Genomic DNA, 25,580 nt, shown 5'->3' on the forward strand with positions numbered 1-25,580 from the left:
CGGTCACTATCAAAGGCTGAGGCCAAATATTCCACAAAAAAGGAGTGCCTTGGGATTATCTGGACAGCGTCAAAATTTCGCCCATGTCCCTAGGGCAGGCCTTTGAAAATTGTGAGTGACCATCAAGCCCTGTGTTTGCTCGCTAACTTGAAGGACCCTTCAGGTCGCCTCGCATGGTGTAGCCTTAGACTCCAATAATTCGGTATTACCGTCGTGTGCAAGTCTGGAAGGAAACACTCCGACGTCGACTGCCTGTCTCGTGTCCCAGTCGATCCACCACCGTGGAACGACCACGTTGATGAGTCCTTCTTGGTAATCATAGGTGCCGACAACTTTCCTGAGCGACAGCAAGGCGACTCGGAACTGAGAGGGCTAGTGGAATACATAAAAGGCCGAGCCAGTGCCATCCCAATTGTCTTCAGGTGAGGACTGGCGTTATTTTTTAATGACAACATTCTCGTGAAGACTAACTTACCTCCTGCCCTAGTCCGCTACCTTATCGTCGGGCCTTCGGCAATGCGACAGGAAGTTATGCAGGACTGCACGACGGCCCAGCGGCTGGTGACCTTGGTTTTTTCCGCACATGCGCGAGATTACAAGATGAATACTACTGGCCAAACCTTGCGGCTGGCGTCGCTCACTACGTGAAGACATGCCGGGACTGCCAGCGACGTGAGACACCACCGGCAAGGCCAGCAGGTCATCTGCAGCCCATTGAACAACCTCGCCATCCGTTCCAGCAAATCGGTATGGAATCGCCTAGGCCATTTCCGACGTCCACTGTCGAAAACAACTGGATCATCGTAGCTGCCGACTACCTCACCCACTACGCCGAGACGAAAGCTCTTCATAAAGCTAGTGCATCGGAGGTAGCCAAATTATTCGTCGAAAACATCGTCCTGCATCGTGGCGCCCCGGAGGTCTCACTACCGACAGAGGTACGGCATTTACTGCTGATATAACCCAAGCAAATTCGGCATGCATCCAGACAAGTAACCGTGGTACAACAGCGTACCACCCAAAGACTAATGGTCTCGCTGAGCGCCTAAACAGACTATCGCCGATATGCTGACCATGTACATCAACGTCAAACAAAATCGTGGAATGCCATCCTTCCGTACGCGACCTTCGCATACAACACCGCCGTAAAAGAAACGATGCAGATAACGCCATACAGGTTGTTCTATGGAAGGACCCCGGCAACGACACACGACGCCATGTTACCCAACGTCACCGATGAAAAAAACCTCGATCTTAGCAAGTACCTTCAGCACGCTGAAGAGGCCCGACAACTTGCGCACCTGCGCATTAAGAACCAACAGAGGACGGATTGCCGCCGTTACGATCTTCGACGACGCTTTGTTGGATACCGAACCGGTGAACGTGTTTGAGTATGGATGCAAATACGCCGACGTGGACTCAGTGAAAAGTTTCTTCAATGGTATTTTGGACTATACTAGGTAATTCGAAGCCTCGGCCCACTCGATTACGAGGTCACCCCCGACGGCATTACAAACTCAACAACACCGATCCCGGCTGGAAGTCGTCTATGGCATGCGCATGAAGCCTTTTCATGCGCATTAACGAACTGAAACAGTTGATTTTGTTGTTGTGGTTGTTGTTGTAGTTGCTGCTGCTGTAACGTAATTTATTGCTTTTTGTTGATGCTATATTTTTTTGTACTTTCATCTTCTGCTAAAGCATCGGGATGATGTCTTTTCCAGAACGTGGCAACGCCACATTCCTTTCCTCAATTTTTATTATCGCCCTGTTAGACTATGTTCAGCGAAATACGCACCAATGGTGTTAGAAAAGCTTCAAGGCAGTAGTAGATCGTTTTGTTAGGATTACGCTCATCTCGTGAACTTTTCAGATTATTCTGGAACGTACGTAGCCGCTACCAATAGTACTAGATTGTTTGATGGCAAGTGTATAAATGCTTACATTCTTCCCCGCTTGTCAGTTGATCGACGGCCAATGCTCTGTTCGCCGCTATCGTGCCAGTGTGTATTGCTTTAATTTGGCTTTGCGTTTGTTGCCACAAGTTCGGCCCGAATAAAAAGTTTCATCTGATTATCGAGTCTCCTGCCTTGGCCATGTCATGGCCTCGTCACGTCCCAAAACAACCATATGATTACGAGAGACAGCGTAGGAGAGGGCTCCGGAAATTTTGACCACCTGGTGTTCTTTAACGTGCACCTAAACCTGAGCACATGGGTCTACAGCATTTCCGCCTCCACCAACAATGCAGCCACCACAGCTAGGATTCGATCCCATGATCTGCGGTTCAGCAGCCGAGTACCTTTGCCACTAGATTACCACGGCGGGGCTTTGTCAAATGCATCCAGAACAACAATATTAGGCGGCACAGCGCATGTTTCGGTACTCAGCCGCTGAAACGAAAAATGCAAGTTCTCTACTTATAGAGGTGAGGCGCGAAACGATATACAATGATCTAAGAGAACAACAAGGAGAAGCCCTCAGTCTTTTTTATACCTTCTTGCGCTTCAGCTGTAAAAAGTGGTAGATCGCACGTACAGTCGGAATCGATGATATGCGAAGCACGATACAGGAAAGTTGATATGTCACTCTAAAATTGGCACAACACTATGGGACGGAGCTTGATTATGCCGTAAATGACTTGCATGTTCTAATTACTGTGTTTGGTCGGGTCATTTTCCTTCGTCTTCTATTCACGCCACCTGATACCGAATTTGGTATATGTGGAGCTAACGAAACGGCCACGAGCGTGCTATGAGCGTAGAAAGTTAAGTGTTACTTGCCACGTATGCCATTATTGTTATGTTTTGATGTGTAATTTACCTTCGTCGTCTCTACACGTCACGTAATACCAACTTTGGTAAATAGTCGAATCCAATGTGCACGGGAGCTCAAAATGCCGCAACCCTTCAGGGGTTGTACAATAAGTTGGGATGAATTGATTGATTTGTGGGGTTTAACGTCCCAAAACCACCATATGATTATGAGAGACGCCGTAGTGGAAGGCTCCGGAAATTTAGACCACCTGTGGTTCTTTAAATGCTGGGATGAAGCGTGACTATGAAAGATCACCGGAAAACCAGTGACCCCTACCAGGAATCTATTCATTGCCTGACGCACTGGGATGATGCGTATGAGGAGGGGGTTTATGCCGTGCATCTTGCCTGAATTCAAACAATGTGTTCATCACCGCGTGCACGGGTGCCGCCCATGCGCGCCGTGTTGTGCCGCACAGAGATGATGATGGCAAGAACACCCATCTAAACACGGCCGATATGCGCCACGTGCCCGGGACATCTCGCGGAAAGGAAGAAGAAGGCGGCTGAATGATATCGTTGTTGTTCGACTGACGCGCAGTTTTACGAACACTGTCACTGAGTTCTGAGCAGAGGTTCACCTTTTTAATAAATACGTTTTATTAAACCCCTGATTCCTTGAAGATCGCTACAGTATGTTGAACTAGCAAAACGGCCGTGAGCGCATCAAGAGCGTGGTACTTTGTCATGTTCCTACATGACACGCGTGTCATAATTATCTTATTAGCACCAGTCATATACCTTCGTAATCCGTGGACGTCACGAAACACCAAATTTGGTATATGTGGAGCTAGAGAAACGATCGCGAGTGCATCATGAAGGGCTCATTATACTCCGATGTACCGTTGACGCGCACGCACGATGGGCGCAGTGACGCTACCCTAGTAAAACGCGAGCACTCTACGTCTGACGTCAGGCGCGACCAGAGTGATCAGCGTCCGTCAACGCGACCCAGCGGCCAACGGCGCGAAATGCGGCATGCAACATGCTGCGTTTCGTGCCAATGAAGTTACCCACACAGCACTATGTCTGCCTCTCTTCGTGACGAAGAGACGCCGGGCGCACTCAAACGCGCATGCGTCAAAGCAACGCAGCGTGGCGTGCGCCAGCAAGTATACGGCAGGCAGGTCGGCGCCTGGCATCGCATAGCTGGTGTGAAGCGACGAAACGAATGCCAGCGCGCACGCGCGCCGGGTCAAGCCCGAGTGCATTGGCGCCTTGAGTGTTGCATGCAGTCATGTTCCTACATGGCACACATATCATAGTTATCATGTTTGCACCAGTCACACACCTCCTTCATCCATTCACGTGACGTAATACCAAACTTTACATATGTGAAGCTAGTGAAATGACCAGGAGTGCATTCTCAGTATGACATGTAGTCATGTTGTTACATAACACACATGTCATGATTATCGTGTTTGGATGCGTCCTTTACTTATGTCATCCGTTCGCGTCACGTAATACTGAATTCGGTACATGTGACCCTACCGAAACGACCGCGAACGCATTATGAGCGTGGCATGTAGTCTTGTGTTTACATGACACGCATCTCATGATTATCATGTTTGCATCAGTCACAAACCTTCGTTATCTATTCCCGCCCCGTAATACCAATTTTGGTATATGCTAAGCTAGGAAAACGGCCGCGAGCGCGTCATGAGTGTGGCATGTAATCATTTTGTTACATAAAACACGTCATTATTTTCTTGTTAGGGTCTGTTAGTTGTGTTCGCCATGCAGTCATGTCATGCCATAACAGTTTGCAACATGTCATGTGAACGAAATGACCGCAAAACAACAAGACCATGAGATGAAAATCATGACATTAATGTCATACATGTCATGATTTTCATGTTATGACTAGTCACTTATGCTCGCCATACAGTCATGTTATGTCATAACAAGTTTGGTACCGATACAACTATCGAAGCGGCCAGGAAAGGTAAAAGTCATTGGCGGCTAGATAGATAGATAGATAGATAGATAGATAGATAGATAGATAGATAGATAGATAGATAGATAGATAGATAGATAGATAGATAGATAGATAGATAGATAGATAGATAGATAGATAGATAGATAGATAGACAGACTATATGTCACTGAAGTTCGTCAGAAATGCTTCAATTTAAAAAAACCTGGAACACCAAGTGACGTTAAAATTGATAATAATTAGTGACTCTAGGATTATAGATACGGTACGTTAGAGCATATACCATTGAATGTTGGCAATTACTAGATGGAAGGCTGCAAGTTGGAGTGAAAAAATGTTACAAACAAAACTTTTTTTGTCAGAGGTCTCTTCAGACAAAAGCAGGTTTTCGCCAATACATGAGCCTTTCACTATGGCGTTCCTCGTAATCATATCACCAAACCACAGTTATGACGAAAAACGCTTTCTTGTTCGTCAGGTTCATTCGGTCTGCTATGCGCATGGTGTGGCGGTACAAATTGAGCGGCATCAACCTGGATTGGCAAATCCCAGGATGGCTGAGCAGCCATGTCGGCGATCGCTACCTCTTCAGGCTGCTGTTGCAGGTGGGTACCTCATGTATTGGCAGATGCTGTGCTCTATATTCTCTCTTCTTTTCCTCTATGCTCAGCTGATATTTACAATTTTTGTTTCATTTTGCCGTACAAGGAATATGTAGCTTCACTAATGCTCAACATGAGCACAATTTCTTGTCAGAGGCACGTAGCGCTACCTGTTGCCGCAGTTTTGGGTAGTGTTAAACCCGACTCCCTTGCACAGTTTGTAGTGCAACCCGGTGTGCAAGAAGCGTTGGCGTAACAACAATTCAGTGAAAAAAATATGTATATTGGCACAATGAACACTTGTCAAAAGAGCTACGAGTATTCTCCGGTATTCAAACGCATCACCGATTCGCCATGACGTGCTTCGTGGTTCACTAGCCCGAACGATGGCCAACACAAGAGCTGACGCAACATCTCAACGCTATACAAAGAAAGACCTCAGCTGACGTTACTGGCGCATAGTGAATAACACGGGCGTAAGGAGCTTCATTTTTACCAATTTTCGTTGCGGTCGCGAAGCCTAACAGCGAGAGTGCTGGTTACAGGCCGTTGCGAACGCGTTGAGCAGTAGATAAATTACTCGCCTTGTCCACAGCCAGTCGAATGAGTAAGTGTGATATTGAAGGTCTCCTGTTATTGTTTTAGTAACTTTGACACAGGACTGTGGTACCTTGAATATGATGCTCAACAGAGCCTTTGGCTGTGGTGCAATATTTCGCAAGCGATAAACATCGCACTTTCCACGACCGCTGCTAATCTGAAGTAGTTACTACCACACAGCACGTAGGCTTTGAAGGTCGGAATGGAATGGACAAAACTTTATTTTTGAAACTGGCAGATTAGCGGCCGGGCCTAGGTACCCGGATGATTGCGGTAAGGTGTAGCCTCTCCACCACTTCCCGGGCCTGCAGGATTGCCCAAATTTCTTAATTTGGTCTTCAAATTCAGAGGTAGCCAGAGTGTCGGGCCAATGTGTCTCAAAGAGGTCCGGGTTTCGGTGATAGAAAAGCCATGTAGTGTCTGGACATTTGCAATGAATGCACTCCCCGTCTGCGCATTCGTGTTTACATAGGATACAGCCAGCGTAGAGGAATCGCCTTGGGTAAATGTGGTTGATGTGCACTGGGTTTTAAAAAGTTCATGTTTGTAAGTGCCTCCAGTCTACTTCTTGTGACCTACCTAGTTTAAGGTGGGGTTGTTGATGTAGCCTCCTTTGTTTTTATTGCGATAGCAATTATTTCGACAATGTCAGCTGTATTTCGCTGTTGGCGTTGGCGTCGTCGTCAATGTCAGGCACGGTATATTTATACCTATCTATATATATAAAATACCGAAAAAATAGACTCCAGCGCGTGGAATCGAACGTGGGCCCTCCGCGTCGTGAATGCGAGGCGTCACCACTGAGCCACCGTGGGGTACCTCCTTGGCTGTTGAAACAGCAAACTATTTATATATACCACTTACCGCTTTTGGCAGGCGTCTCGGTGGGGGGGGGGAGGCTACAAGAGGGCATAGTGAGCGCGCAGCAGCTCTCATCTCTCACGTGTACTTTAGCCCACGTGGGAAATAAGGGAGTGAACTCTCGATCACGCGCCCTTATCTGCAGTGGTGAGGTTCGTACGTCTCGTACGTATTCTGTTGTAGTTACCGGGCGCACAAATGTCACTGGAATTGTTGCACATCCTCCATTTGCGAAAAGTGCGTGTTTTTCAGACAGGGCGAGGTAACCACTTAGACACTTATTCGCGTTCATCTGTGCCTGTGGGTACATTTCATGCATCATTTGTGCTTGAAAAACGTGGGGAACGTTTTGATTTGCTTGCCGTTCTACGCGTGACCTTCAAATTTGTTGCTATCGCGTTCATTGCTTCGCCTTTGCAGCAAAGCTGTGACTTTTTGTAGTGAGCCTATATTTCGTAGAATGTGAGAAGCTGATAGTTATCATCACACTGAAGATCGGTCGCTCAGAGGTCATGAGATGAATGTTCCCAACCACGGATGGTGAGGTCGCGTGCGACAAAGTGGGCTTTCTCATTCAGGTTCGGGAGGGTCTGCGGATCCTCTTCATTTTCCCCCATGTGCACCGAAATTCATTTCAAGTACCTATGTGTATAGCTTGTTTTGTTGAAGTCCTTTGCCTTGTTATTTAGGATTCAGGCCACTTCACTAGAAATCCATCCTCCTTTATATTTACTAATCGCCGGTATGGATTCACTAATAATTCTGCAGTGACTTCTGTTGAGTATGGCTAGCGCTATGGCCACTTCTGCCGCGACTTCTGAGTGACTTGTTTTTACTGAGCTAGACGACGCTATCATTCCTTTCGTGTCCACCGGCATGGTCGTGGAAGCTTTCTTTCAGGAGTACCCGGCCGTATGCACGAATGGGGACCTCCTTTTCTTTCTATGGTTTTTCGGAATTGCTTTTGTGCGGCGTTTTCTCCGCTCCACGTTGTATATCGGGTGCATGTTTTTCGGTGACGAATCAGTGATAGTTTTGGCTCGTATATGTGGGTTAGTATTAGTTTGAGACTCCTCATTTCATTGTAATTGATGTTCAATTTTGTCCATGATTGCTCTGCCTGCTCCTGTGCTGGTGAGCCTTTCAAGTTAGGCCATTTGTTGAGCTTCAATTATTTCATACAACTTTATGGGGACCCCCCGTAGCAGCAATATTTCTTTTCTGGTGTACAATTAGAGAAGTAGGCTGATTTGTACGCCTTCCTCATAAGAGCATTTATCTTGTCCTTTTCCGCTTTGTTCCACCGGACGAAGGCTGCAACGTACGTGAGGTGGTTTATTGCAAAGGCAAGGATCATGCGTACGACGTTTCGTTCCCTGACGCCCTTCCTTCTGTTACTGACTCTTTGAATTATTCGAATTGCTGCTATGGCTTTGTAATTGAGGCGTGCTATCGTCTCTTCGTTTGTACTTTTGGCCTCCAGCCAAAGCACGAAGATCCGTATACGTGACACGATCGGGATGAGCATGCCACTCTTGGTGGTCAGAATGATGCCTTTGAACAGAAAGTCGGAAGTTCTCTTGGGGGGGGGGGGGGTCTTTCCAGCTTCTTGGTGCGGTAAAGCAAGAGCTCTGATTTCTCAGGGGAGAACTGTAGCCCCGTGTCAGCTAGGTAGCTATCAACAGCCTCGACCGTCTCTTGGAGTCTTGCCCCCATTTGTCCAGCGTTTGTGTTCTGAGTTGTCCAGATCGTTATATCATCCGAATATATCGTGTGATTGTTTCCTTCTATGTTGTTAAGCTTTTAGAGTAGTCCAATCATTATTAGGTTGAAGATCGTTCGGGAGATAACAGAACCTTGAGGCGTACCCGCGCTTCCCATGTCGACTTGTATGCTTCCTTCCTCATCTAGTTTAATCCGAGCTTTTCTGTCAGGGAGAAAGTTTTTGATATAATTGTACGCCCGCTTGCCTATATTGAGTTGTGTCATTCTCTCTAAGATGGTTTAGTGATATGCACTGTCGAGAGCTTTCTTTAGGTTCATTCAAGAATGGCGCGGACCCCCATCCTGGTACGTCAATCACTTGTTGTTTTATCTGAATCATGGCATCGTGGGTCGACAGCCCTGGTCTGAAACCAATTATCGAAATGGGACACGCTTTCAAATGCCCGTTGATTCAAGTAACGAAAGCATGCTCCATAACTTTACTCGCATAAGAAATAAGAGATATTGGCCTCATATGCCTAATGGCTGGCCGCTTTCCCGGCTTGGCACAGAGGACCACGCTCGAAATCTCCCAGTCGTCCGGTATTTCGTCATTCGTCTAACGCCTAACGCTAGTAAATGTAATCTCTGAGGTGTTTAATTGCCTGATTGTCCTGGTTCGCGAAAACTTTATTATATACTCTGTGAAACCCCTGGGCTAATTTTGTCTAGACGTTCTGCAGGACAGCTCTGATTTCTCGTTCTTAGGAGTCTCTAATCCGATCTTTTTTAGATGAGCCCTCGTACTCCTGGTTATTGAGTCCTGGAGGTCTTTCCTTGTGTTGGTGCTTGAACACGGTCATCTCGGCCCTTGTTGCTGCCTTGGTCTTAGATGAATGGAGCAGGTGTCTGAGAATCCTCGATGTTTTGTTAGTGGTAATGTTCTTGTCCTTAGTATCACACACGTCGTCCTATACATGGTTGCAAAGCTGTGTGCAGTGATATTCTGTCTGCTTGTTTAGTTGCGTTATTCTTCTCATATTTCTACTGTGTTTTTGTGCTTGAAGTCGCAACTGTATCAACTTTTTGGCTTTCTTCAGGTGCGCCAATTTGCTGTTCATTCTTGGCTGCTCGTCCTCTTTCCAGTCTTCCCATTCATTGTTAATAGTGTCCTTACCGACGTCTTCTAGTAGTTCTTTATTGCGTTGCTCAATGGTAGATGATATGTGTCGAGACATGAGGATGTTGCAATGGTGTTCGGAAGGCACTAGAACTGATGGGAGGTGCGCCTGTTTTTAGCTTGTTCAAACCAGCGGCATTTTTGAATAATCGCATCAACAGACCACACATTGTTGAATACAAAACAGTTGAACGCATCGTCAGTGATACCTTTTAGAATATGCGCAATTTGTCAGACTTGAACATGTTTTCGTCAGCTTGGCAGCATAGTTGGAGGACAGCCTGAATGTAACTGATGTAGAACTCCGTGGAAGATTGTGCCCGAGTCTACAACTCCTTCGCAGCTTCACAACAACCAAAGGGGTTGCCAAAAGCTCACGGATCTTTTCCTTGAAGCTGTCCCAGCTTATAATGTCACGTTCACGGTTTTCAAACCAAACAGGAAGGGTTCCGTCGAGATAAAAATGACGTTTGCGAGCATAAGTGTGGGATCCCACCTGTAAACGGCGCTGACGTAGAGGCGTAGCCACTGGTCGGCGTCGAAACCCTTGCGACCCAAGAACACGCAGGTCATTGAGGGCAGGAAGCGTAACGAAAGTTGTTGCGGGCGCTGGGTTGACACGCCGGGCAGAAGGGCGGGTGACCGGAAAGGATTTAGCCGAGTCTCGAGTGGTCATGTTGAAAGTCGCGAGGAAGCGTCCGCTTCGGACTTCCGTGGCTACGACGGGGATCACAAAACTCCGCCAAATATGTTACCAGAAGGAGACCGACTCGGAGCGGTAGTCACAGATGTATATTAAGCCGTTTAGGCGACCTGTGCCAGCCACAAAGATTAGCTTGAGCCAGTCTACATGCTGTATTTTCTTCATCTCCATGCACTGGCACGTTGCAATAGCAATGTTTATCAGATCAAAACAGAGTAAAAAATCAGACGACTTCCTGGAGGAGGCATTAGGACTAAAAAGTTGGCATTTATAACTGCATCGACAGTCAAGGATACATAACCAAGTTCCTTTTGCCTGCATGGCCCGCGGAACTGTTAATGTAGATTGAGCCCAGTACTTCGTGTTTCACAGTAACTGTAGCGCAGTTTATAATTACGTTAATCTCGAGCTTGTAACATCTTTCAGACGTAGTCCAAAGTTGATCCAGTTGACTGCGAGAAGTTCGTGCGACATTCCATTCCATAAATCACTTTTTGTAAGAGGCATAACAACAACAACAACAACAACAACAACAACAATAACAACGTCAACAACAACAACAACAACACCGGCTCTGCTTTTGAATTAAATTTAGACAAATAATATATAGCCCTGTCCACAATGTCGTGCATAGGATTAGCACCTGATGCATCCCGGTTAGTTTATATTTCGATCCTGAATCAGTATGTCGGCGCTCACATCCTCAACTTGACAAAGGCGCTTTACTTGCTCTTAAACTCGGTCTCGGGGCAACCAAAGATCTCTCATTGCAAGGTTTTCAAAGCATCCACCGTATGCGGCCCCATAACAGACTACGGGATGTGCAGTCTGCAGGTACAGTCACTGGAAAAACCAAACTGGTGGGGCCCTTCAAATCAAAATGTTTTTGTTGCATATGTGTTAACAGATCACCAAACAGCTTACGCCCGTATTAGCAAACGCTCCTTCACTCTAATTTCACCCTTTATTTCACAGAGTTGAGCACTGCGCCATCACTCGGCTGAAAATGGTGCTGCACTACTCATGAATTGCAGCAGACTATTGCTGATATGCAGTGACTTGCCGTGGCTGGAGATGGCGCCCATCGGATTTTTCAATTGAAGGCGAAGCCTTGAGTAAAGGGAAGCTCTAGAATACGGGGATTAGACGCATTCACCTAAAAAACGCATGCAGTACAGTGTGCCCGCAAAAAGGAGTGAAAAGACAGGCCTGTCAATTTGAAACAAGTCAAATGAAAGAGCCCATATAACAAACGGTATGGCTGAGAAGTGCCACAGTTAAAGTAATAAAGCAGAATAAAAAAGTGACTAGAAGAACTACGACAGGCGTCTTGTTTTGTCAAGGATTCTACGAGACTCGCCGATCCACTTTTCGCCAACGTTCGCCTAGGCTGGCCCTGCCTATATAGTTGAGAAGATTAGCGCATGAGCCATACAGTGTCTAGAAAGACCCTCACCAGCTACGATACAGTGCTACCTTAACTATGAAACTTCCATTATTATTGTGAACACCATGGCGGCTTTTCAAGTGGACGAAAGAGTGCGAGTCATCGTTTTCTCAGCTGAAGCTTCTACTTACTTCTGGGCCAATTCTTTGTCATTTCGACGCATTAGCCCAATTAAGGTGCACAGTGACGCCAGCAAAATCTGTATCAGCGCAGTATTTATTCAGTGTCACGGTGCCGCCGAAAATGTCACTGCCTACGCGATCTGTTCTTTGAGTAAAGCTGAGCGCAATTATACTGTTACAGAGCAAGAATGTCTGGCAGCTGTCTTGGAAGCGCACAAAATTCTCCCATACATTTATGACCGCCGATTCTCCATCATCACAGTGCCCCACTCCCTGTGTTGGCTCACTGGTCTACAAATCTAAACGATCGTCTTGCATGATGGGCACTCCCTTTGCAAGAATATAACTTTTAATTTTGCTTCAAGAGTGGCGGCCTTCATGCGGACGCTGACTGCCTATTGCGACTTCCCCTTCGCACGACTGAATGCTACGCCGACAGTATAGACGACTGTCTGGCCACTCTTGACTCACAGTTTCGACATTTCGAGACGTTCCGTACAGGAGAACGTCAAGACCGTAGTCTTGCTTCTTTTTTATGATCTGCCGTCGCTAAGCCACATCAAAGCCCATTCGTCATGCAGGGCGGAATTATTTACAAGTGAAGTTTCGCTGCAAAGGGGGCTCGCCTACTTTTGGTAGCTTCTAAATCTTTGCTACCCGACGTGCTGTAAGCTACGTACAACGATCCAACATCTGGGCAATATGGGGCGAAAGGTCTGGTTCATTCATATTTCGAAAAATAACCTCGGCAGAACCGGGTAACCGTGAGACTTCGGCTTGGTCCGAAACAGTTACAGCGGCAACGTTTGTCATCATCTCTTATGGCAGCGAGATGAGCAATCGACATCTGGTAGGGCAACACTTGAGAAATGAGGTCGAAATTTAGGAGCGGAAGAAACACACAGTCGTCCACTGCGGTGGCGATGGTATGCGGCAATGAACACTGCGCGTCATTCGTGCGTCTGTTATCGGGGTAACGATAACAACCCCTCCGTCGGGAGCAGAAGGGGTCGATGACAGACAGACGCATGTCACAGCTCGAGGTGGCAAGCAAAAATAAGTGGTTGGACCCAAGCGGCTGACGGGCTTTTCACATGCAACAGAGAGCAGGGGAAGGTCGAGGCTGAGCGTGCCAGAAGAACAGTCAATGAAAGCCGAGTGTGCCGAGAGGAAATCAAGGCCTAGTATGAGGTCATGGGGGCATCGATCTAGAACGGCAAAAAGGACTACGGCGTGACAACCAGCAATGTTAACACGAGCAGTGCACATTCCGACGACTTCTACAGCACCACCATCGGCAACACGTATGACTTGAGTCGTAGAGGGCGTCATGATCTTCTCCAATTGGCGGCGTAGATGTGTGCTCATAACAGATAGGTGGGCGCCTGTGTCAACAAGGGCAGTAACAGGAACATTGTCGACTTTTACTTCAATGAGACTGTGGTAGAGAGACTGTGGCGTCAGTAGAGGGTTTCCGGGCAGCTTCACCTCCATAAGCTACAATATCTAGTTTTCCTGCTGCGATCGTCCAGAGAAGCTCGGTGCGGAAAAGCGCCAAGGCGGTGGAGAGCGGGATTGGTGGTGTAGCGGCGACGGGGAGCGGGAGTAGCGGTGACCGAAAGAAGGGCGTCAGTGGGGAGAGGCTCGTGAGGAGATGGCGAGTAAAAGTTGGAGGGTGTAGCCACTGGACGTCCAGAAGTGGTAGGGCGCATATAAGTAGTGTACCTCTGACACGGTCGGTTGGACTAGCCGCGACGGCAGTAACAAAAAATATGTGCAGGTTGATGACAGGAAAAGCAGATTGGCTGGTCGTCAGGGGTTCAGCATTGCGTAGGGTTGTGGAAAGGCGATGATGGAGGAGATCGGCGAGCGTGACCTGAGAGGTGTGGAGGTACTTCAGGGTGAGTCACGGGACACGCTGACGGAAGGCCGAAATTAGCGAACTCCTGCCTTGTCACAGCTTGAAATAAGGCTACCGATGAGTGTGACGGGTCAGTGGCTTGAGTTATACAAACAGGCTGTTGAATGGGAGCTGGACAGGCAGCTTCAGGCTCCCGACGAACAATTCAGGTGACGTGGTCATAGGTGGGTGGTTGGCGAGCGGCTTCACACGATTAAGTTGCGGCTGTGTTGGGCAGTCGTGTGAATCTCTGCGTAATACGGCGGCTCTTGCCGTGTTCAAACCGCCGGCACTCTTTGATGATTTCGTTGATGGTGGTGATGTTATTGTATACAAGCAGGTTGAAGGCATCGTCGGCGATGCCTTTATGCACATCGATACCTTCTCAGGCTCGGGCATGTGCTCGTCAACCTGGCAGCAAAGGGCGATGACGTTGTTTAATATACGTGACGTAGGATTCGGTAGACGTCTGTGCCCGAGTAGCCAACTGATTTCGAGCAGTTATCTGTCATGCAGCGGTGTTCTCAAAAAGGTCACGCATTTTCTCCTTAAAAGTGCCCCAGCTTGCAATATTGGTTTCGTGCGTCTCGAACCACTCCTGCGGGGAACAATCAACGTAAAAAAGCACGTTGGCAAGCATGAGTGTTGGGTCCCACCTATAGCTGGCGCTGATTCGTTCATACATGTTGAGCCACTTGTCCTGTCCAGAAAATACGCTAGGATCACGAGCAGGAGGTAGGACAACGTAGGTAGGGGTCACAGAGGAGGAGGGTGGTAAAGACGTTGTACCTTGAATCTGTGACATGGTAGGACCCGTGAATGCAGCTGCTGCGGAGCTTCGTGATGGGTACATGGAAGGACATGACCTCCACCACAAATATGTTACGTGAAATGAGACGGGACGTGACGATTTGGCAGTGTAGTTACACTGATGAAATCGGAGCGAAGAACAAGCAAAGCAGTCCTCTTCGTCATCTTCTGATCACAGAATGGTTAACCTTTCATGCGATAGCTACGTAGCAATATAATCTCTCCGAATACAACCACGACTGGATGCGAAGCACCAGTGGTGCGCAAGGCCTTGATCTGGCTGAAATGGGCGTCGACGCGGATGCTCGAAGGACGGCTTAAAGTAAAACTCCGTGTAGCTTTTACTTGAGTAAATGTTCCTGTGAAACGCCAGGACACGGGAGGCGAGTTGCTTTTTGCGTTAGCTTAATCGCAGAGAAACGAGCCGAAAAAGTGTCTCTACTTGACATGAGGCTGGGCGTTGTGGGTGGTAGATAGTATGTAGCAAGAGAAGTTTGTTGCGAGTGGGCGAAGAGCAACACCACCTTGGTGTATTGGAGAGAGCCGACAGTTGCTGCGGATGAGGGAAATAGTGACGTCGACACGCAGGTGCGACTTCATCTACATGGCACCGTGCCAACAACAGCGTTGGGGCAAAAGCTGTGTGGCGTGTTGGCATGCACACACGGGCGGGCCACGTTACACAGGCTAGTCAAAAAGCTGGTTGATGATTGATTGATATGTGGGGTTTCACGTCCCAAAACTACCATGTGATTATGAGAGACGCCATAGTGGAGGTTATTGGAAATATCGACCACCTGGGGTTTTTTAACGTGCACCCAAATCTGAGCACACGGGCCTACAACATTTCCGCCTTCATCAAAAATGCGCCACCACAGCCGGAATTTGATTCCGCGACCTGCGGGTCAGCAGCCGAGTGCCTTAGCCACCAGATAACCACAGCAGGGCTGTAGAGAGGTGGCAGACGCCTGGAACATTGCTTGGGTCGGTCAAGATAACGCAGTCATTTAGTAACCCAAACCCTAGGCGAGAGGATTAAGAGGCGGATCTGTTCGGCTCTTCAGACCTTCAGGCCAAGGAAGCCTTGGTCCAGAGAGCCAGGACAGCGGCTTTATACAATGGGGTTCCCGGAATAGACACTTCATCTAGACTGTAGGGACTTATAAAAAGGTCTTACACGTCCCTAATGTAAAAAATGCTTTTCACCACCTTCACCGCAACGACCTTTCTACTGTGAAAAGCCACAAAGCCGCTGTGAAGCGCTGCTGGCATTGGTTGGGATCAAGGAGGATTAAAAAAATTGCTGGAGTGGAAATGATTTTGCAGAAGTGAAGCCGTTCCTTTGGCGAGATGGCGGCTGTGGCGGCCATCTTACTAGGGGCATGATAAAGTGTCACCGTTCAGCGATTAAAAATAAACGCTTTTCTGGCACGCCCAACGAGTTTAGTGTGGGCACTTTTTTGGGTGATGTAGTTCTCCAAGTGCGTCTTACAGTTACAAGTTTTCCTTAGTGAGCATCTAATCGGAGGCAAAGTTCTTTGAAGATTCAGTCATCCATACTCGTTTCTGTGTGTTATTTTGTCGGAAACAACTATCTTTTAACACATAACTAACGAAGTATTTACTTAACATATGAAAGCCACTTGATCTTCAAGTGGGCATCATCAGAAAAGAACATGTTTCCGCCATCTTGGCAGTGGCAAAGGGTGGCTTCACGTCTGCTGGCAAGGAATTGCGGGAGCTTCCAGTCCAGCAGTTTTTTTTAATCCTTCTTGGTTGTGATAAAGCAACGCATGCCTCTCGCTTGTGGTCGCGAGAAAATGAACTCACCTGCATGCGAGGCGTTGGTCGAATGTGCTCTAACGTAAAGCGGTCTAAGGTCTCTTTTTACAAATGTGCGCTTGGAATTTCCCGGACACATTTGTTGGTGTACTGTTTTTGAAATTACTGAAATTGAAAATGCACTAAAAAACACATCTGATTGTAGTTGACCTTGACTCCAATTTCATTTCACAAACAGGTATTATGATTGGTAATCGCCAATCTCGTGCTCGTGCCTCGTGCCTTGACTTATTAATTAATAACAAATATCGAAGCCAGTGTATTTCAGTGTGGAACAGTTTCATCAGATATAAGTGATCATTGCCCGGTATTTATGTGTTATTCCCACAAGCCGAATATTAGGAGATGTATCGTGAACCATACACAATACAAACTGTAACAAACCACAGTTTGGAATCTTTTAAGAAGTATATTAGTGAACATGATTGGTCTTTTCTTTTCAACTTAACTTCTGCAGACGAAGCCTATCGAAAATTTCTTGCTGTCTTTGTACATATATACGTAAAACACTTCCCATTCAAGCAAGTTAAACTATCGAAAAAAATACGTAAACCATGGGTGACCCCCTCTCTTGCTAGTATGATACGACTTAAGAATAAACTTTACAACTCATTCTTGATATCAAGAGTACTGACAGATTTGGAAGAGTTTAAAAAAACCAGTAACAAGCTGAATCGGGAGCTTAAGGGAGCTAAGGTAACTTACTACGAGAAAATGTTGGCTGAAAGCGCCCAGGAATCACCTGACGTAGTTTGGCGCTTAATTAATGATGTGCTTAGTCGCGGCAAGCGGGACTCCGCATCAGCTAAGATTACCGTTGACATTGTCGAGCTCGCTGGTAAAGAACTTGCGGATCACTTGAATAATCATTTTGTTAATGTGGGTGTATTAGCAAACGGGCCTTTGCAGGCTGACTCTTTCAGGGCTACACCAGGAAATAAACGCCCCGACAGTATTTTTCTAGCACCAACGGATGAACGAGAAGTTTACACGACATTCATGAACCTAAAAAACAGTGAGGCACTAGACATTGACAACATTCAAATAAAACCTATTAGATATGTCTTAGATTGCATTACTCCTGCGCTCAGCTACATTTTTAATTTGATACTTGAGTCGGGTGTTTTTCCAGATGATATGAAAAGAAGCAGAGTGACTGTGTTGTTCAAGGGTGGTGACAGTAACCTGGTGACTAATTATAGACCTATATCTATTATTCCTGTGTTTTCTAAAGGATTAGAAAAGTTATTCTATACGCGTATATCTGCCTTCTTCTGCTCCAGAAATATAATCACTGACTTTCAGTTTGGTTTTAGGAAAGGAAGGTCAACGGAGACGGCCCTATTAACACTTAAGGAAATGATACTGCAAAATTTTGAACGAAATCTTTTCACGTTAGCTGTTTTTCTTGATTTCAGCAAGGCTTTCGATTGCATTAATCATACCAATTTACTGCTAAAGCTTGAATCATACGGAATCCGTGGCACGTCACTTCAGTTGATAAAGTCATACTTGCAAAATAGACAGCAATGCGTTCAGTTAAGCACTCATACGTCATCATATTTACCTGTTCTAAATGGTGTGCCCCAGGGAAGCGTACTGGGGCCGCTATTATTTAATGCTTACATAAATGACATCGTGGATATTGATCCCAGTGTGAGCTTTGTTATATATGCTGATGACACGAACTTACTTTTGTCAGGCCCTGACGCAAATGAGCTAATTATCCGGTGTAATAAGCTATTGAAGAAGCTTTCCTTCTGGTCTAGCAAAAATTTACTGAAAATTATTCCACTTAAAACAAAAGCCATCGTATTCCGAGCTAAAAACAAAATATTTTCATCAACACAAGCGTTAGCTTACGCAGGTGAAGACATTCGTTTTGTGGATGAGCATAAAATTCTTGGCGTCATGTTTTCATCAAACCTCAGCTGGAACCAACACGTCGTTGACATCTGCAAAAAAGCCTCTAGTGTAGTTGGTGTGCTAGCTCGTTGTAGATATATCTTACCCGCAAAGGTGAAACTGCAAATATACCATGCTCTTTTTCTTTCGCACATAAATTACTGCAGTTTGGTGTGGGCAACCACGACAAAAACGAACCTAATGAAACTTCAGATCATGCAGAAAAAAATTATTAGACATGTCGCTAATTTAGATTATTTGTCACCAACACAACTTGCGTGTCGGGACTACGGTATTATTAAAGTGGAATATATGTATATCTTTCGCATTCTGTGATCCAACTATTTCTCTTCCATTTAGTTTAAACAATTCATTGAAAATACCGCATGTCTAACTGCAAAAAAAGTTTTGTTAGGAACAAGAAGCAGTGATGTTTGGTTTGTTTCGAGGTTTCGCAATAATTACAAATCTCAAACATTGCAATACAATTTACCAAAGATTCTCAATAAATATAGTCATGTAAACAGTTTCTCATTAAAAGAACTACGATCCTTTTTTGCAAATATAGGCTAACTTTTTCACGTTGTGAAATGTTCTGTCTGTACGATAGTACAATTTCATTTTTCTTTCAGTGTGTGCATCCATGCTGTACCGAATAGGTTATATTGTCACGAGGTCGTGACGTGGCCAAAGACAGGAAACTTCGTATTGGGATTTAACTGTTTATTTGGGCGAACCTGTGCCCAGTAAAGGGAAAATCTAATTACAGCAGCAGTCTTGCACAGATAGCAGTCTCGGACTGATTGCGGCGAACGCAGCGTCGGCCTTCGATCAACAACTGACAAGCGGCGAAGCGCGTCGGCATTTATACCCTTGCCGTCGAATGTTCTAGCGTTATCGCTGGCGGTGGCGTAGGTTCCAGAACAATCTGTACCGTTCGCACAGTGGGCGTGATCTTATCAAAATGATCTACTACAGTCCGGAACCTTCTCGAAACCTGCAGGCGCGGTTGGCGCCGAAAATCGTGTGTGTTTCGGAACGATAACAAAAACTTGTGAAATGGAACGTGGCATTGCCACCCTCTGAAAAAAGGCATCGTCCCGATGCTTTAACTAAAGATGAAGATACAATAATAATGCAAGAAAGTACAATGAATAAATTACAATACAACAATAATACAAAAAACACTTTTTCAGTTTGTTAACGTGCATGAAACGGCTTGAGGCGCGCGACATGGACGACTTCAGGTCTCGATCGGCGTCGTTGAGAGTTCGTGATGCCGTCGGGGACAACCTCGTAATCAAGTGGGCCGAGACGTCGAACCACCTTGTACGGTCCGAAGTACCGTCGCAGAAGCTTCTCACTTAGTCCACGTCAGCGTATCGGCGTCCACACCCAAACACGTTCACCGGGCTGGTATTCCACGAAGCGTCGTCGAAGGTTGTAACGGTGGCTGTCGGTCGTCTGTTGATTCTTGATACGGAGACGCGCAAGTTGTCGGGCTTCTTCGGCGCGTTGAAGGTACTCGCTCACATCGAGGTTTTCTTCGTCGGTGACGTTCGGTAACATGGCATCGAGCGTCGTTGCCGGGCTCCTTCCGTAGACCAATTTGTATGGAGATATCTGCGTCGTCTCCTGCACCGCCGTGATGTATGCGAAGGTCACATACGGAAGAATGGCGTCCCACGTCTTGTGTTCGACATCGATGTACATTGACAGCATGTCGGCGATCGTCTTGTTAAGCCGCTCGGTGAGGCCGTTGGTCTGTGGGTGGTACGCTGTCGTCCGGCGGTGGTTTGTTTGGCTGTATGCCAAGATCGCTTGAGTTAAGTCGGCAGTGAATGCCGTTCCTCTGTCGGTGATAAGGACCTCCGGGGCGCCGTGGCGTAGGACGATATTTTCGACGAAGAACTTAGCTACCTCGGATGCGCTGCCTTTTGGCAGGGCTTTTGTCTCGGCGTAGCGGGTGAAGTAGTCGGTAGCTACCACGATCCACTTGTTTCCGAAAGCCGACGTCGGGAACGGCCCCAGTAGGTCCATACCAATCTGCTGGAAAGGTCGGCAAGGTGGATCAATTGGCTGCAGAAGTCCCGCTGGCCTTGTCGGCGGTGTCTTGCGTCGCTGACAGTCCCGGCATGTCCTCACATAACGAGTGACGTCGGTGGTAAGACGTGGCCAGTAGTACCTTTCTTGTATTCTCGCGAGCGTGCGGGAAACACCGAGGTGCCCTGCCGTCGGATCGTCGTGCAGGGCCTGCAGGAGTTCTGGTCGCAGAGCTGAAGGCACCACAAGGAGGTACTTAGCTCGAAGCGGTGAAAAGTTTTTCTTTTGTAGAAGACCGTTTCGCAGAAAGAACGACGCAAGTGCGCGCTTGAATACCTTCGGGACTTCGGCGGTCCTGCCTTCGAGGTATTCTATTAGGGCTTTAGGTTCCGGGTCGGCCCGCTGTCGTTCAGCGAAGTCGTCGGTAGTTATCGTTCCCAAGAAGTAGTCATCATCCGAGTCGTCGGGTAGCGGTTGGTCGACAGGTGCACAAGAGAGACAGTCGGCGTTGGAGTGTTTTTTGCCGGACTTGTAAATGACAGTAATGTCATATTCTTGAAGTCTCAGGCTCCATCGTGCGAGGCGACCTGAAGGGTCCTTCAGGGTGGCTAGCCAACAAAAGGCGTGGTGGTCGACTTTGAAGGGCCTGCCATAGAGGTAGGGGCGAAATTTCGACGTAGCCCAGATGATGGCGAGGCACTCCTTTTCTGTTGTGGAATAGTTTGCTTCTGCTTTGGATAGTGATCGGCTGGCGTAACTAATAACCCTTTCATGTCCGTCAGCCCTCTGCACAAGAACTGCGCCAAGACCTATGCTGCTTGCGTCAGTATGTATTTCTGTCTCGGCGGATTCGTCGAAATGTGCAAGTAACGGAGGCGTCTGGAGGCGATGTTTAAGCTCCTGGAAAGCGTGTTCCTGTGGCGTTTCTTCCTTGAACTCCGAGTCGGCCTTGGTAAGGTTAGTGAGAGGATCGGCGATGCGGGCGAAGTTTTTCACGAACCGCCTATAATAGGCGCACAGGCCCAGAAATCGGCGCACGGCCTTCTTGTCAGTGGGCGGCGGGAAGTCGGCGATGGCGGCTGTTTTCCGTGGATCGGGACGAACTCCAGACTTGCTGATAACGTGCCCCAGAAACAAGAGCTCCTCATACGCAAATCTGCACTTTTCTGGCGTCAGTGTGAGTCCGGACGTCTTGATGGCTTGAAGTACAGATTCAAGGCGCCGAATATGCTCGTCGAAACTCGAGGAAAACACGACGACGTCATCCAAGTACACAAGGCAAGTTTGCAACTTCAATCCTGCCAGTACTGTATCCATAACGCGTTGAAAAGTTGCAGGCGCTGAGCAAAGGCCGAAGGGCATCACCTTAAACTCGAAGAGGCCGTCCGGTGTTATAAACGCCGTCTTCTCTCGGTCTCTTTTGTCGACTTCGATTTGCCAATAGCCAGTCTTGAGGTCCATTGACGAGAAGTACTTGAGAAGTACTTGGCGTTATGGAGCCGATCAAGTGCGTCGTCTATTCGTGGAAGAGGATACACGTCCTTTCTTGTGATTTTGTTCAGGCGGCGATAGTCGACGCAGAAACGTAGGGTCCCATCCTTTTTCTTCACTAACACCACGGGGGATGCCCACGGACTCTTGGACGGCTGGATAATGTCATCTCGCAGCATTTTATCAACTTGTCTCTTCATTGCCTCACGTTCTCGCGTCGAAACCCTGTACGGACTCTGACGGAGTGGTCTGGCATTTTCTTCGGTTATGATTCGATGTTTCGTGATTGGGGTCTGGCGAATTTTCGTTGACGACGAAAAGCAATCTTCGTATTGCAGGAGCAGGGCCTTGAGCTGTTCTTGCTTATTGTTCGGAAGTCTGGGATTGACGTCAAAAGCTATGGGCGGGGCTTGGTTCCTCTGAGCAGGTTCCGCAGAATGGGTGAGGGCGAAAGCACTGGTGGCTTCGACAATTTCTTCAATGTATGCGACCGTTGTTCCTTTGTTCACATGTTTGTACTCATTGCTGAAATTCGTGAGCATAACTGTTGCTTTGCCTCCCCGCAGCTCTGCAATTCCTCTGCGACGCAAATATTTCGGGTGACCAACAGATGCTGACTGCCTTCAACGACGCCTTCCAAGTCAGGTGATTTAGGAGCGCCGACTGAAATAATGACGCTTGAGCGAGGCGGAATGGTGACTTGTTCTTCCAGCACATTCAAGGCATGGTGTCCTGACGGCGTGCGCGGCGGTAGTGCTTCTTCTGTGTATAACGTTATCGACCTTGTTTTTAGGTTGATGACAGCACCATGGAGGCATAAGAAGTCCATGCCAAGGATGACATCTCTCGAGCAACGCTGTAGGACTACGAAGTCTGTAGGATAAATACGGCCGTTAATGGTGACTCTCGCTGCGCAGATTCCTGCAGGCGTTACGAGATGACCTCCAGCTCTGCGGATTTCAGGGCCTTTCCAAGCTGTCCTAACTTTCTTTAACTTCGCGGCGAACGACCCACTGATGACAGAATAGTCGGCTCCAGTATCGACGAGTGCAGTCACACTGTGGCCGTCGATAAGAACGTCGAGGTCGCTAGTTCGCCGTCTCGCATTACAGTTAGGGCGTGGCGTCGGGTCACGGCTGCGTCGGCTTGTTCCGCTGCTTCCATGTTGCGTCGTCCGGCCACCTTCGGTAAGTGACCTTTTGCCTTCAGGGCTTTGCCTGGTTGGTGTTGTGTTCAAAAAGCTCCGTCGCGTCGGCGTCGTCGTCGGAGGATCTTCGGTAGTTCGTCGCACAGCAACCGCTTCTCTATCGGTTGCTGCCCTTAGTTTCCCGGATACGGGCTAAGAGACCGGCCCCGCGTTGGGTCAGAGTACTGCCGGGGGTGCGGTGACATGTGGCGGCTGGGCGACGGCGAACGGGAAGGACTTCGTGGTGTCCATTGAGTTCCTTCCAGGTAGTCGGCGATGTCACGTGGCCGATCTCCTGGCTGCGGACGCGGTGCATTGACGGCGAAGCCACGCAGTCCCATCTGTCGGTACCGGCAACGGCGGTATGTGTGCCCGGCCTCGCCGCAGTGGTAGCAGAGCGGGCGGTTGTCAGGTGCACGCCAAACGTCCGTTTTCCTCGGTGCACTGCGCTGGCCCGCTGGGGAACGGTAGGACGTCGGTTGGGGTGGTGGCGGCGGTGGCGTCTGGCGACGGAAGTGTGACGGGGCGGCGTTTTGGCGTGGACGGGGAGGAGCGTTGCGGCGCACTGCAGTGGCGTAGCTCATAGTTTCTGGCTCGGGCGGCAGTGTTTCGTGAATTCGAAGCGATTGCCGAACTTCTTCTCGCACAATGTCGGCGATCGAATCCAATTGAGGTTGCGCCGAAGGCAACAGTTTGCGCAGCTCTTCCCGCATGATCGCTCGGATCGTTTTACGCAGGTTGTCGGAGTCACTGGCTTGAGCAGCAGCGCATTCTGGAGTCAGGCGACGATTGTACTGTCTGGTGCGCATGTCCAGGGTTTTTTCGATGGTGGTCGCCTCGGATACTAATTCTTGGACGGTGTTCGGTAGATTCCTCATTAGTCCCGCGAAGAGCTCCTGTTTGACCCCTCGCATGAGGAAACGAACTTTCTTCTCCTCAGGCATGTCTGGGTCAGCGTGACGGAATAGGCGGGTCATCTCCTCTGTGAAAATTCCAACCTTTTCATTTGGTAGCTGAACCCGGGTCTCGAGTAGAGCAGCGGCCCTCTCTTTGCGAGCGACGCTTGCGAACGTTTGCAGAAATGCGCCGCAGAAGACATCCCACGTTCGGAGCGTGGACTCCCGATTCTCTAGCCAGGTCTTTGCGGTGTCTTCTAGGTAGAAGTACACACGACGGAGCTTTTCTTCGTTGTCCCAGTGGTTGAGGGCGGCCACACGGTCGTATGTTTCTATCCAGGTTTCCGGGTCTTCAAACGATGAGCCATGGAACGTTGGTGGTTCCCTGGGTTGATGAATGACGATCGCGGGCTGGGACGCTCCGGTTGTCATTGTCGCTGCAGTCGAGGTCATGGTCTTGGTCTTCCGCGCCTTGTCTTCTAGAAGGCCGTACTCCGGTGGGAGACCTTGCTGTCGGTGGCTCGTTCGCTGCTCTTGGTTGGCGTCGGTGTCTTCTCCGCGACGGGGGCTGGGTTCACGGCTTGACGGGGGCGTCCGGTACATGAACGAAGCAGCACCTCCACCAGATGTCACGAGGTCGTGACGTGGCCAAAGACAGGAAACTTCGTATTGGGATTTAACTGTTTATTTGGGCGAACCTGTGCCCAGTAAAGGGAAAGTCTAATTACAGCAGCAGTCTTGCACAGATAGCAGTCTCGGACTGATTGCGGCGAACGCAGCGTCGGCCTTCGATCAACAACTGACAAGCGGCGAAGCGCGTCGGCATTTATACCCTTGCCGTCGAATGTTCTAGCGTTATCGCTGGCGGTGGCGTAGGTTTCAGAACAATCTGTACCGTTCGCACAGTGGGCGTGATCTTACCGAAATGATCTACTACAGTCCGGAACCTTCTCGAAACCTGCAGGCGCGGTTGGCGCCGAGAATCGTGTGGTGTTTCGGAACGATAACAAAAACTTGTGAAATGAAACGTGGCAATATGATATAAGTCTGTCTGTATAATTTTGTTAGTCTGACATGTGATGTACATTGTATGATGCAGCACATACACAAGGAGCAAATTTGTATACATCTTCCCTGATATTTTCATCATTTATTTATTTTTATTATTTTATTTTTTGGCAATAATGGTGTTATGGTTGCTGGATTTTTCTTTTGTTTTCTTTCTTTGTTTTTTTTTTGCTCGCGTTCATGTAATCGTCTGTGCTATGCTGGTATCAGGATGTATCGTAAGATTGTATATATATGTTTTTATTACACCGTATTTTGTATTGTTATGTTAGCTTATGGTCTTTATTGATACACACATCTTCGTCATTGTCCCACCTGCCTTGTATAGGGTTCACTGGCCTCGTCAAGCTGTCCATAAACAGCTTTTAGCCAGTGAACCTCTCCAGAACCTGTTTCTTTCTGGGAAAATAAAATGAATTGATTTTGAATTGCTGGGGTGTAACGTCCCAAAACCACAATTTCGCTGAG

General features: G+C 47.9%; 1 protein-coding gene across 10 annotated transcripts in view; it reads left to right on the forward strand.

Moving 5' to 3' along the window:
* Positions 1-25,580, forward strand: part of LOC119178037 (chitinase-like protein 4) — an 820,670-nt gene that overhangs the window by 416,461 nt on the left and 378,629 nt on the right. For all 10 annotated transcript variants that reach the window (XM_075891613.1, XM_075891595.1, XM_075891598.1 and 7 more), the window contains one exon: positions 5,231-5,357. In XM_075891613.1, coding sequence (XP_075747728.1) covers positions 5,231-5,357 — 127 coding nt within the window. The remainder of the gene's footprint in view (positions 1-5,230; positions 5,358-25,580) is intronic.

The sequence above is a fragment of the Rhipicephalus microplus genome, chromosome 1 (genome assembly GCF_043290135.1).
Source record: "Rhipicephalus microplus isolate Deutch F79 chromosome 1, USDA_Rmic, whole genome shotgun sequence".
Classification (NCBI taxonomy): Eukaryota; Metazoa; Arthropoda; class Arachnida; order Ixodida; family Ixodidae; genus Rhipicephalus; species Rhipicephalus microplus.